Source organism: Apiospora hydei, assembly GCF_038363865.1.
Source record: "Apiospora hydei strain CBS 114990 chromosome Unknown utg000006l_segment0_segment0, whole genome shotgun sequence".
Taxonomy (NCBI): Eukaryota; Fungi; Ascomycota; class Sordariomycetes; order Amphisphaeriales; family Apiosporaceae; genus Apiospora; species Apiospora hydei.
In genome coordinates, this window is record NW_027117365.1 from 2,344,224 (window position 1) to 2,357,726 (window position 13,503).

Consider the following 13,503-nt stretch of genomic DNA (forward strand, 5'->3'; position numbering starts at 1 on the left):
GGGCGGTAAAAGGCATCTAGCACTAGATCAACTGGGCACGTGTGTATGGTTTCGGTCTTTAGTCAGACTGATGATATAGCTGTGGTACCTCGCCATAGCCTCATGCTCGTTCAGATACCTCGAATAGAACTTACACGTCTTACTGCTCCTTGATACCCCCATTAGCCTTATTCTTGGTGGCTATTCTGTTATTAAGCCGTCACATTAATCAGTACAACAAAATATGCCTTTAATACACGAGAAGGTCGAGGCCACGCCTCAGGCCGAGCCCATCGCTGTCATCGGTATTGCCCTCAGGGCGCCCGGTGATGGCTCAGATCCAGAGAAGTTCTGGAATATGCTGCTCGAGGGCCGATCAGCCCGGAGTGAGATACCTAAAGAGAGGTATAACGTCGATGGGTTTTATCATCCAAACGGAGACAGACTCGGATCAATCCAGCAGAGACACGCACATTTTTTGAAGCAAGACTTCAAGGTTTTTGACGCCCCTTTCTTCTCGGTGACGCCAAAGGAGGCGAAGGCGATGGTGAGTAATCTGTCTTGAGCTTTCCAAAGTCATCCCATTTCAAATTGTCAGCCCATTTCAAATTGTCAGCCCAATAAGTCATCACTGGAATAAGAGCGATTATACCAAATTAGAGACTGGTTATTCCAATGCAGATGAATGTGGCGTAATGGTCATAATCATATGGCAAGGTGGTAATGGTTGGGTTTACAGACTGGCTTATATACAGGGAAGACGCTAATTAATCCACTAATATTTTGACAGGATCCCACTCACCGGATGTTACTGGAGACCACATATGAAGGTTTCGAATCTGCGGGCTTGCGGTTACAGGATGTTGCTGGAACGAAAACGTCCTGTTATATTGGCACATTCACGGCCGATTTCCCTTCACTGCAGGCGCGTGACAATGAAGGTCCATCCATTTACCATGCTACCGGAACGTCGGCTTCGCTGGCATCGAACCGGCTATCCTGGTTCTACGACTTGAAGGGGCCGAGTATGACCATTGACACGGCATGTTCGTCCAGTCTGACAGCCTTCCACCTCGGCTGCCAGAGCATCCGGACTGGGGAGGCCGAGATGTCCGTCATTGCTGGCGCCAATCTGATGTTCGGCCCAGACATGTCCATCTTGCTCGGCGCCGCCAAGATTCTTTCGCCCGAGGGCAAGTCAAAGATGTGGGACGCCAATGCCGATGGTTTCGCTCGAGGCGAGGGAATCGGCGTCTTAATCCTCAAGCCTTTGAAGGCAGCTCTTCGTGATGGCGATACCATCCGCTCTGTCGTCCTCGCAACAGCGGCGAACGAAGATGGCTGGACCCCTGGTATCTCGCTGCCAAACAGCGAGGCCCAGCAGGAGCTCATCCGGACGGCATATGCCCAGGCCGGTGTTGATCCCGCGACTTGCGCATACGTGGAGTGCCACGGCACAGGAACACAAGCTGGCGATCCCCTTGAATCTAAGGCAATTTTCAACACGATCGGCTCGAACAGGACAACCGATCTATACGCCGGCTCAGTAAAAACGAATATTGGCCATCTTGAGGGTGCCGCTGGTGTCGCAGGCGTCATCAAAGCTTCCCTCGTTGTTGAGCGAGGCTTGATTCCTCGAAACCTATGGTTCGAGAAGCTGAACGATCAGATTTCTCTTCCGGATAATGTTAAGATTCCACTTGACACCATGGAATGGCCCCATCAGGGTCCTCGCCGCGCCAGCATTAACTCTTTCGGGTTTGGTGGTGCGAATGCCCACGTTATCCTTGAGGACGCTGCCTCGTATCTGGCACGAACAGGTCAGACTGGGCGCCACTTCACAGCTCCCAGATTGATTACCAACGGCATCAACGGTCACTCCAACGGCACCAATGGCACTTCAAAAGAGGACACCAAATCCAAGGTCTTCGTACTTTCTTCGAATGATGCCGATGGCGTCGCTCGCCAGGTCGAGAGCCTGCAGTCCTATCTTTCTACCAAGTCCGATTCCAAGTCTATAGATCTGATGGACAACCTGGCCTATACTTTGAGTTCTAAGCGGACCGTGCTTCCGTGGAAAAGCTTCGCCATTGCATCTAGCAGTGAGACTCTACAAAAGAGCCTTGAGAATGTCCCCGCTGTTGTCCGCTCCTCCAACTCTGCTGTACCCAAGATTGCATTCGTGTTCACTGGACAAGGCGCCCAGTGGTGGGCCATGGGGCAAGGACTTTCTGTGTACAGGGCATTCCGGGAAAGCATGACCTACTCACAGGAAGTTCTTACAGCTCTCGGTTGCCCCTGGAACCTGGAAGAAGAGCTCAGCCGATCTGAAACCGACTGCAAACTTCGCATGACCGAGTATAGTCAGCCTGCCTGTACCGCTCTGCAAGTTGCTCTCGTTCAACTGTTGCGGTCATGGGGCGTCCAGCCCGTCGCTGTTGTGGGACATTCCAGTGGTGAGATTGCTGCCGCTTACACGGCCGGTTTCATCTCCCACGAGGCGGCCGTCAAGATTGCTTGGTTGCGAGGCCAAGTCTCTGCAACCGTTTCCAAGAACGGCGGTATGATCGCGATCAATGCATCGGCCGAGACCGTCGAGGAGCGACTCAGCTCCCTAACGCAGGGCAGGGCAGTCATCGCTTGCATGAACAGTCCTAGATCTTGCACAGTATCTGGCGACAAGTCCGCCATTGACGAACTGTACAATTCTCTTAAGAAGGATGAGGTACTTTGCACCAAGCTTCCCATGGATGTTGCATACCACTCTTTCCACATGGAGGCAGCACGACAACAATACGAGAAGGCACTGGCAGGTATCCCTCACGAGGTCCCCGAGACAGCATTGCCGATGTTCTCCTCTGTCACAGGAAAATTAGTTACCCCTGAAGATATGAAGCCATCATACTGGATTGACAACCTGGTTTCGCCAGTCAATTTTACGGCTGCGACGCGGGCTCTGCTACACCACATACAGGGCAAGACCCGCAACCATGATCGTACAGCTTTCGCCAGCGTCTTCGTGGAGCTTGGCCCTCACTCCGCCTTGAGAGGCTACCTTCTCGATATCTTCAAGGCCGAGGACCGATTTGTCGACCTGTCGTACGCAAGTGTGCTGAGAAGGAAGTTTAACGGCGTCGATACAGCTCTCCAGGCAGCTGGTGAGCTCTGGTCCAAGGGATGCCAAATCGACTTGAACCTCGTGAACGAAGCACCCGAGGACGTGAAGATGCTGGTGGATCTGCCACCCTATGCCTGGGACCACAGCCCCAGTCGCAGCTTCTGGGAAGAGTCATACCTCAGCAGGGAATACAGACAGCGTCCAAAGCCCCGTACCGACCTGCTTGGATATCGGGTGCCAGGAGTGCCTGACCCCACGTGGCGCAACTTCCTCCGCTGCAATGAGAACCCGTGGATCAGAGAACACAAGGTTCAAGGAGACATCCTTTATCCCGGTGTCGGCATTGTCATCATGGCCATTGAGGCTGCGAAGGAGATCGCGGACATCAATGAGGAGATCTATGGATATGAGCTGCGTGACGTCGCCATAACCACGGCGCTTCGTGTCCCTGACACGGAGAAGGGCGTCGAGGTCCAGGTCCAGCTTCACCCGCGTCGCACTGGTACCAAGGCAGGACCCTCGTCTTTCCTGAACGAATTCACGGTTTCTTCCTGGTCTGAAGAGACGAGGGAGTGGACCGTGCATGCCCGAGGTCTGATTTCCTTGACTTACAAGTCATCGCTCTCCCCTTCCATGCAGAAGGAGCTTGAGCTGGAGTCAGCAGCCAAGAAGCAAGCTCTTCTGGACGCCCGGGCGACGTGCCAAAGGCCAGCCCGAAGCTTTCTCTACGATCAAGTTGAGACCATTGGCATGATGTATGGCCCGACATTCCGAAACATGACGGAGCTATTCGCCGGACCGGACTCAAGCTACGGTATCATCAGCATACCCGACACCAAGAGCGTCATGCCTTGTCATTTCGAGTACCCATTTGTTGTTCATCCGGCAACACTCGATTCCATTCTTCATCTTCTGTTTCCGTGTATTACTGGAGAAGAGGAGTCGCTCTCCGAAGCGGTAGTACCCTTCTTCTTTGACCGCGTCTTCATCTCGTCCAAGATGCCAACAACCCCAGCACTAAGCTACAGGGGCACTGTACCGCTAAGAAGACCAGCTACACCACTTGGACCTCTGCGATTAATGTCTGCGAAAACGACGATGAGCCCCTTATTATCATGGAGGGCGTTGGGCTTGCTTCAATTGGTGGCAGCGGCAGTGACAGTACTGCAGTCACCCAGGAATCTCGAGCTTCCTGTTTCGGACAGAACTGGCACGAGGACGTTGATCTGCTGCAGCCCAAGCAGATCAAGGAGATTGTGTACAGCCGGACGCTGAAGAGCAAAGACGACGAAACTGTTCTCGATATGCTGGAGTACGTCTGTCTGTACCACATTTACCGTTGCCTCGACTGGTTCAAGGGCGAGGGCAAGGACTTCATCCCCGAGTCTGGCTTCTGGAAATCGTACGTCGAATGGATGCATGACACGATCAAGGATTTCCCGCCGCTGGCCGAGGACCCTGCTGAGGTTCAGGCAGAGCTTGATAGGTGCCGGGACGCCATTGTGCACTCGCCCAGTGGAGACATCACGGTGCAGATGGTGGACAGGATCGGAGACAACCTGCCCAAGATCTTCATGCGTGAAGTCGAGCCTCTTCAGGTCATGACGGAAGGTGACTTGCTGTACACTTTCTACAGGGGTGCTTTCGGAACTTCGTTCAACACGAATGTCGCAGAATATGTCGGCCTCATCGCCGACAAGTCTCCCGGTTTGTCGATCTTAGAAATCGGTGCTGGTGAGTAACTATCGATGTTCCTTTCTGCAGTGTTGATTTCCAGCATTTCCTGGCGTTTATTCCTCCCTACTCCACTGCTTATTCTTCTTATTCAAGTGTCTCGGAAGGACTGGATGCAATTGGTTCCAGAATTGACTGTGTTGCTCCAAAAGACGAAAATGTTACTACTTGGGACATAAATACTAACGCTGATGTTCCATAGGTACTGGTGGTACTACGTACCATGTCCTTGAGCGCCTTCGCAACCCAGATGGCTCTTCTAAAGCTGCAAAATATTTCTTCTCGGACATTTCCCCTGGCTTCCTTGCCAAGGCCGCAGAGCGTTTCAACACCGACGCGTCGATAATGCAGTTCGGTACTTGTAATATCGAGGAGCTGCCGGAAGAGCAAGGCTTCGCTCCTGAAAGTTTTGACCTCATAGTGTGCGCCAATGTGTTGCACGCCACGAAGAGCATTCAGGAGACACTGGACCACTGCAAGTCACTGCTGAAGCCGGGCGGTAGACTCGTACTTTCAGAAGTGACGATCAAGCGCATTTTCAGTGGCTTTATCATGGGACCTCTGCCAGGCTGGTGGCTCGGCGAAGCCGATGGTCGGTTCGGCGGCCCGCTCCTGGATGTGCCGGAGTGGCACACGGCCCTGATCAAGGCCGGGTTCTCCGGCGTAGACATGGACGTTCGCGGAGACCGTGAAGAATCTAAGGAGCCGGTTTCTCTGATCATCTCCACCAAGCCTGTCAGCAAAATCTCCAAGACTGCGAGCGAATTCCTGGTCATTAGCGCCGCTACCCCTGAGTCTGATAAGCTTAGTGCTGTTATCGCAGGGACTATCAAGAACGCGGGCAAAATTGTTGACACTATAAATTGGGGTCAGATCACGAAAGACACCGTGAGCGGCAAATACTGCATCTGTCTGGCTGAATGGGAGTCGCCGATGCTCGCCGAGCTCACGGATGACAACTGGGACAAGTTGCGTGAGGTTGTGTTGGGTTCGGCTGGTACTCTATGGATCACGGGCGGAGCTGCCATGGACACCCATGAGCCCCTTAAATCGCTCATGGTTGGCCTTGCCCGGGCCATCCGAAACGAGGATGCCGGTGTTCTGCTCGCCACGCTTGACTTGGAGCCCGCCAGCTCAATTGACATGGAGCAGGCCTCTGATGCTGTACTGAGAGTGGCGTTGGAGCATAGCCGCGGCGAGACAAGCGATGGCGAGTTTGCCGCGCGTGGTCGCTGTGTCTACATTCCGCGTGTGGAAAGGATTCCCAATGTGGACTCCTCCCTTAGAAAATACGAGGCCAAGGGTGACCCTGAGCCTACTTCCTTCACTGGTTGCGGCCGACCTCTCAAGTTGACCATCAAGACCCCTGGCTTGCTCGACACCTTCCGATGGATCGAGGACGAACTTTACTATGAGCCGATGCCCGAGGACTGGATCGAGGTCAAGGTCAAGGCTGTCGGTCTGAACTTCAAGGACGTACTCGTCGCGCTGGGTAACCTTGCAGAATACAAGCTGGGTGTTGATGTGTCTGGTGTCGTCACCCGCGTTGGATCCGCAGTCAAGGATCTTAAGCCTGGTGACAAGGTCATGACCGCTTCCTGCGACACCTTTGCCACTTTCGTTCGTTTCCCCGCCAAGGGCGCGATCGCTATTCCGGAGGGCATGGATTTTGAAGAGGCCGCATCAATGCCCCTCATTTTCCTCACTGCCTACTATGCTCTGATTACGGCCGGTCAACTGGTCAAGGGAGAGAAGGTTCTCATCCACGCAGCTGCCGGAGGTGTTGGCCAAGCGGCCATTCAGATTGCCCAAAGTATCGGAGCCGAGATATTCGCAACTGTCGGTCCCGAGGAGAAGAAGCAACTCCTTATCGACCAGTACGGTATACCCGAGGATCACATCTTCAGCAGTCGTGACACCAGCTTCTATAAGGGAATTATGCGTGCTACCACTGGAGAAGGTGTTGATGCCGTTCTGAATTCCCTTGCTGGCGAGGCCTTGCGTCTGTCGTGGCACTGCTTGGCCAAGTTCGGTCGCTTCCTGGAAATTGGTAAGGCCGACCTTTTTGCGAACACGGGCTTGGATATGAAGCCCTTCTTGGACAACAAGAGTTACATGGGCATCAACCTCCTTGACTTTGAAAACAATGTTACCCCCGGGCAGTCAAGCTATGGGGGAGACTGCCAAACTGATTCATGACGGCTCTCTCAAGCCCGTTCAGCCGATCCAAAGGTTCACTATGTGTGACGTGGAGCAAGCGTTCCGCTACATGCAGACTGGCAAGCACATGGGCAAGGTCGTCATTAGCGTTGATGATGCAGACATAGTCCCCGCCGTACCGCGAACACCAAAGGTCGGGATCACAGCCGATGCCACTTACGTGGTGGCTGGTCTGGGCGGCATCTGTCGCGAAATCGGTCGATGGCTGGCAGAAAAGGGCGCCAAGCACCTTGTTCTTCTCTCGCGATCGGCGGCTAGCAGCGAGGAGAACAAAGCCTACGCCGCTGGCCTCGAGAAGACCTATGACACCAAGACTTATGCCTTCGACTGCAGCGTGGCAGACAAATCAGCGCTCCAGTCTGTCCTCGATCGGATCCAACACCTCCCCCCTATTCGCGGCTGCGTGACGGGTGCCATGGTGCTGCACGACACGCTGTTTGACAAGATGACAGCTGCCCACGTCCGCACCACCGTCGGGCCCAAGGTCCACGGAACCTGGAACCTGCATGAACTCCTTCCGCGTGACCTCGACTTCTTCGTGATGCTCAGCTCGTTGGCTGGTGTCATGGGCCACCGTGGACAAAGCAATTACGGTGCTGGCAACATTTTCCAGGACTACTTCGCGAGCTACCGCCGCAGCCTGGGCTTGCGTGCCATGACCATCGACATCGGATACCTGCTCAGCGTGGGTTTCGTGGCCGAGCACGACGAGTACGTCGACCACGTAAAGGCCATGGGCCTCAAGGTGATGCGCAACTCGGACCTGCACGGTCTGTTGTCGACGGCCGTCGAGGGCTCCGACGCCCATCCGGCCCAGATCATGTGTGGACTGCCCTTCAACGATCACGACGATGCGTGGTACTGGATCCAGGATGGCCGCTTCGCCGCTCTGCGCAACCTTGCCGCGGGTGCGTCGGCTGGAGGCTCGGCGACGATCTCGCTGCGCGAGGAGCTCTCACGCTGTGGTCGTGTGGATGAAGATTCCATAGACTTGATTACGGCGGCGATGGTGCAGCGCTTGGCTAAGCTGATGATGATGCCCGAGGCCGACATTGACGCCGCTAGACCGCTCAGCGCCTACGGCGTCGACAGTCTGGTCGCTGTAGAGGTTAGGAACTGGGTGGCGCGCGAAGTCGCTGTCGAGGTGTCAGTATTTGATCTCATGGCCAATATCCCCATGAGGCAGCTTGCCGGAGACTTGGCGCGAAAGAGTTCTCTGTTGAACCAGGAGGCTTAGGCGTAGATTTGGACGCGTTGGCAGTGCCTGGATGAGTTTCATGTATATATTATGTACTTTGCTTTCTGCTGGATTTGATTGCTGGCATCACTTTTGATTCATATTTACCTAGTTTTCAGAGGGCAAACGTCCTGGTCTGGCTAACGATTGCTGCATAATTATGCTCTAAGCTCATGCGATCGACCTCATAATTCACCTGGCACAGCATGTGAGAATCTTCAGGACGCAATTTTATGGAAGAGCGACGGTCGTCGTGATGGTAAGCTGCAAAGAGCATCATGACCCCCACGCCGTCTTGGAGTTGATCAGGCATATTCAATGAAATGTAAGATGGGAGATGGAGAAGGCTTCATACAAGACCGATATGGGGGTTGACATAGGACCATTATTCCATCGACATGAAAACCCTTAACAACAAGCAACCTGGCTCCTAGGCTTCCGTGAAAAGACCCACCAGCAAAGACATGAACACCAACCAGTCTTGGCCATGGGACCGAAAGCTTGTCTGGACAGGCGACGGTGAGCCCCTCCCCCGTAAGAAAGCTTGAATTGCGGGCTTGGTGGGTAGACGGGGGCTGCTGATCGCTGCCCTATGGCAAGATCATGCGTCTTTCTCGACCTGTTGATAGAGCACGTGGCTCACGATCCAGGGTCGACATACCCTTACCCCTGACTTGGGTCAGAGGCTGGCCACGTACCACCTATGGTCTTCAAAACACCGACGACGAAGAGCTCTTACTAGATCGAGGAAAGGAAGGAAGGATGGCGTCTTGATCTGGCCAAAACGAAGCAGCAGGTCTAGGGTGAGTGATCCATCGTGGGGGACTTGTGTCTTTGCGATCCTTCTTTAGGGTGCCATTCGAATGATGCCCAAGTAAAAACCAGAATCGTCGTTGATACGACCCTATGTGACACACAGTAAACTCTAAAAACGAACTACTGTGGTCGCGACCCATGCGGTGTACCGTTGCTGACCATGCTGGCGATCTTTGCTGCCTTGGAACGGGGGGAGATCCCAGCCAGTTTCTCAAGCTCACTTGCCTGTGCTGCGGCTGCCGGATGCCTCGTGACCCGCGCCTTTGTCGGGTATCCAACGTGAGTATCGCTTATCCCATCGGCGTGTTCTTTATTCCACCTGTTTTCCCACCGTCGTGGCTGTTCATCCCATTAAACCTGTCCACGTACTCTAGCATTCGTATAGCAGCAAATAGCGGCCGCTGCCCGTAGGCACTCGATCAAAATGCTTCTCGGCGACTTGCCCCCTCTCTCGGCCACCCGAGTGGTCGCAGGTTTCCTAGCCCTACTCGCCCTCTACTTCATCGGCCGCGCCCTCTATAATGTCTTCCTGCACCCTCTGCGCGCCTACCCAGGCCCCAAGCTCTGGGCAACATCACGGCTCCCCTGGGTCCTCGCCAGCCTGCGCAGCGAGCTGGCGTGGTCCTTGCTGGCGCTGCACGAGCGGTATGGTCCCGTGGTGCGCATCGCGCCCGACGAGCTGTCGTACACGGGCACGGGGGACTCGTGGAAGACCATCTACGGCCGCCGGGGCCCCAACGAGTTCACCAAGTGCCTCGACGGCCGCGCCATCGCGGGGCCCAACATCCGCGCCGCCGCCGCCGACGGCATCATCAGCGCGCCCCACGAGAAGCACGCGAGGCTCCGCCGCGCCGTGGCCCCGGCCTTTTCCGAACGCGCGCTGCGCGAGCAGGAGGGCTTCCTGCAGCTGTACACGGGGAAGCTGATGGAGCAGCTGCGCCGGTGCTGTCGGGATGGGGCCAGCGGCCCGCAGGACATGCAGCGGTGGTACAGCCTGTTCGCGTTCGACGTCATGTCCGATCTGGCCTTCGGGCAAGCGGCGGGCTGCCTGGACAACGTGGACCAGCCGTGGCTGCAGGTGCTTGGGGCGCGAACAAAATCGATCGTCTGGTACCAGGTCCTCATCTACTACGGCCTGGACCGGTGGGCGAAGTATTTCACGCCGGCGTCTCTTATGGCAGCACGGCACAAGCACATGGCCATGACGAACCAAAAGTGCAGGCCCGCGTGCAGCAGAAGGAGGACCGCAAGGACTTCATCAGCTACCTCTTGCAGAACAAGGCGGAGACCCTGACGAACAGGGAATTGGCCATGATGGCGTCCTCGTTCATCGTCGCCGGTAGCGGTACCTCCTCGGCTGCCCTGGCAGGTATCACGTATTTCCTCTGCAAAAGCCCAGACAAGTATCAGAAGTTATGCGACGAGATCCGGTCTGCTTTCACATCCGAGGGAGACATCACACTCGAATCCACGGGCCGGCTGGGCTACTTGAAAGCCGTCATCGAAGAGGGCCTGCGCCTCTACCCGCCAAGTCCGAGCACCTTCCCGAGGTTCGTGCCGGGGAAGGGTGAGGAGATTGAGGGCAAATGGGTCCCCGGCGGAACAGCAGTGGGCGTACATCAGTTTTCAGCGGGCCGCAGTTCCATCAATTTCAAAGATGCCAAAGCCTTCATCCCCGAACGCTGGCTGTCGCTTTCGGAAAGCTCAGAGTTTGTCAACGATAACCGAGCCGCAATGCAGCCATTTTCGTACGGGCCTCGGAACTGCATCGGGGTAAAGTAAGTTGAGACGTCATTCCCGTCATCGCTCAGCCCATTTTGCTAACATGGCGCACACAGTATGGCTTATGCCGAGATGAGGCTGGTCTTGGCCCGCTTGCTGTGGAATTTCGATATCGAGCTATCGGACGATCAGTGGATGAAGAGGCAAAAAACGTGGCTGGTGTGGCATAAAATCCCGTTGCTGATCAACGTAAAATCAATAAAGGCCAGGTAGTATGTAGGCGATCAAGGCTGCTAGGGATGGTAAGAATCCATTGAAAGAGCGCAATCGGCAAACTCGTCCCGTACTGTGCAGAGCTGTGAAACTTGGATTGAATCCTCTCAACGTCAGTGTTGCTCGGCAGGAGGTTTTCTTTGCGCAAGCCAAGTTCGCCGGCACTTGGCATTGGGTAATAGAAACTCTAGTTTGTGGAACTCAAGATCAAAATGTCTCACTGTGTAGTGAAAAGAGCATGAGCGAATTGTGCTCTGTACCGACATGGACGATATTTTGATTTCGAATGAAGAAAAGAAAGTAAATAAGCGTTCATTCGAGGTACAGGGGAAAAAAGGCCGCCCGGGTTTTGGTGCTTCGTGGGGACGATATGATGGATTCGCGGGTGCGTAACCCGGTTCATCCCAACCATTCCACCGGTGCCGCTTTCCGGGGAAGTGGATCAGGGACCACGCGGCAGACTAGACGCGGAAAGCTTTTTCAAAGACGATGATGGCGTCATACTTCAGACGATGCGTAGTCGTGCAGCGAAATCTCGGTCATGTAGGAGAAAAGTTCGGTGAGCAAGTATAATAAAAGGCCGCCGGTGCTCACTCCGTGGATACTGACTTTCTGTCATGTCATGAAAACGTAATGCTCCGTCCTCTCACCAACTACAACACCCTGTTTACACGTACACTTCGAAGCATCAGCATCTCAGCAGCATCCTACCGCCCCACGACGACGAGATCCTTGTGCCCTAGGACGAGTAGTCGTAGATCATACACAGCAGCCGCAAGCCCCACCAACAATATGGTAGTACGAGACCTGCCCAAAGTTCGCATGCTGGTGTTGGAAACGGATTCGACACCTAAAGAGACGCAGCAGGATAAGGGCCAGTACGGCGAGGTCCTGCACCACCACTTCTCCCAGGCGGGCTTGAACCACGACCCCCCGCTCGGCGTGGAGACGGACCGCCGCTTCGTCGTGACCGAAAAGGGGGCAAGGTCCCGACGTACGACGAGGTCAAGGGTTTCCACGCCATCCTCATGACGGGGAGCTGCTACGACGCCCACGGAGACAACCCCTGGATCATAGAGCTGATGAACCTGCTGAGAGGTAATGAACTCCCACCCAGTCGAGTCAACCTCTTATCGGGATGAAGACTGACTTGAGGCCGCTCACAGAGATATGGATAAACAACCCTGAATGCAAGCTCAGCGGCGTCTGCTTCGGCCACCAGCTGCTCTGTCGCCTCTTCGGGTCCTCCGTGGCCACTGAGCCCTCCGGGAAATGGGAGCTAGGGCACAGCAAAATCGACCTGACGCCCGTGGGGCAGAAGTTGTTCGACGTGCCGGAAACGCCATACGTTTATATGCATCAAATGCATCAAGATCAGGTGACGTCAGCGCCCACGCCCGAGTCCTCGGGCGGGCTGCTGTCCAAGGACACCAAGGTGTACGTATGGGGCTCGAGCCCACACACTGCCGTCCAGGGCATCTTCATCGAGAACCGCGTCTTCACGACGCAGGCCCATCTGGCCTTCGACGAGGACATGGTGTACCGCGAGATCCAGGTCCGCGTCGACGGCGGCAGCCTCAAGGACTTCGAGCACGCCGACCGCGCCAAGGCGACGGCTCACCTTGAGCACGATGGCGATGTGGCGGCGGCGGCGATTCTTCGGTTCTTCCATGGTGAGGATAGCAAGGCGATCGAGGAGGCGAAGGGGAAGTGAGAGAGAGTTATGTCTTGTATATTATTGAAAACGGTCTGATGACGGAACATTGAAGCATGGAGTAAGGCTGGGGATCTACATAGCTGTGGGCAATTCAAAACAATGAAACATGCATCGTAAATTCCCCGATGCTATCGTTGTCAGAGGTAACCGAGCCCAGCTGGGATATGGTTTCCACAGGGCAAACCTGTGTGCGTGATAACATAAAATGAAAGCATCGAAAGGACCTCGCCATCCAATGCCAATATAACCACGCTTTTCAAAGTACGATTCAGGCACGTCACCAGATGAAGACAAGTCTAATAAGCAAGAAGCATTCCAGAAAGTTGATTCGTTGGCTGAACAGTCGCAGCCGTTCGTCCTCTGGGTTCAGGCTTTCTGTAGTCGATGCTAGTACCGCTGGCATCATGAAAGCTGGAACGAGTTGTATTGAGGCCCCCTTCAATCGCTGATACTGGAGGTTGGGATGATCCCCTCAAGATTCCGTCTTAGGTATGAACAGGATCCCCTCTGATGCTATCGTTCATTCAGATGAGGAGCCTCTCTGTGCTGTATCGTGTTGAGCCATTTGCAGCATTGCTCCCGCTATTTTGATCCTCAGCGGGGTTATTGTCGCTGGACCGAACCTTTTCTGGCTTATCGGGCTGATTGGTCCGCTCGCAACGTCTTGTATTTATCTTCGAGCAGGAT

General features: G+C 54.8%; 3 protein-coding genes across 3 annotated transcripts; all 3 read left to right on the plus strand.

The window, feature by feature from the left end:
- Window positions 1-223: 223 nt before the first annotated feature.
- On the plus strand, window positions 224-8,288 carry PG997_007934 (uncharacterized protein; the record flags this gene model as incomplete). The annotated part of the gene is made up of 6 exons (XM_066812249.1): window positions 224-365; window positions 468-526; window positions 770-4,057; window positions 4,126-4,831; window positions 5,034-6,979; window positions 7,044-8,288. The coding sequence occupies 6 exons, from the start codon at window positions 224-226 to the stop codon at window positions 8,286-8,288; spliced, it is 7,386 nt and encodes a 2,461-aa protein (XP_066667591.1).
- A 1,240-nt stretch (window positions 8,289-9,528) lies between these two features.
- On the plus strand, window positions 9,529-11,099 carry PG997_007935 (Cytochrome P450 monooxygenase alt3; the record flags this gene model as incomplete). Its single annotated transcript, XM_066812250.1, has 3 exons — window positions 9,529-10,221; window positions 10,326-10,882; window positions 10,943-11,099. 3 exons carry the CDS (start codon window positions 9,529-9,531, stop codon window positions 11,097-11,099), a joined length of 1,407 nt encoding a protein of 468 aa, XP_066667592.1.
- A 792-nt stretch (window positions 11,100-11,891) lies between these two features.
- On the plus strand, window positions 11,892-12,813 carry PG997_007936 (uncharacterized protein; the record flags this gene model as incomplete). The annotated part of the gene is made up of 3 exons (XM_066812251.1): window positions 11,892-12,065; window positions 12,104-12,197; window positions 12,266-12,813. 3 exons carry the CDS (start codon window positions 11,892-11,894, stop codon window positions 12,811-12,813), a joined length of 816 nt encoding a protein of 271 aa, XP_066667593.1.
- Between the last annotated feature and the right edge of the window lie 690 nt (window positions 12,814-13,503).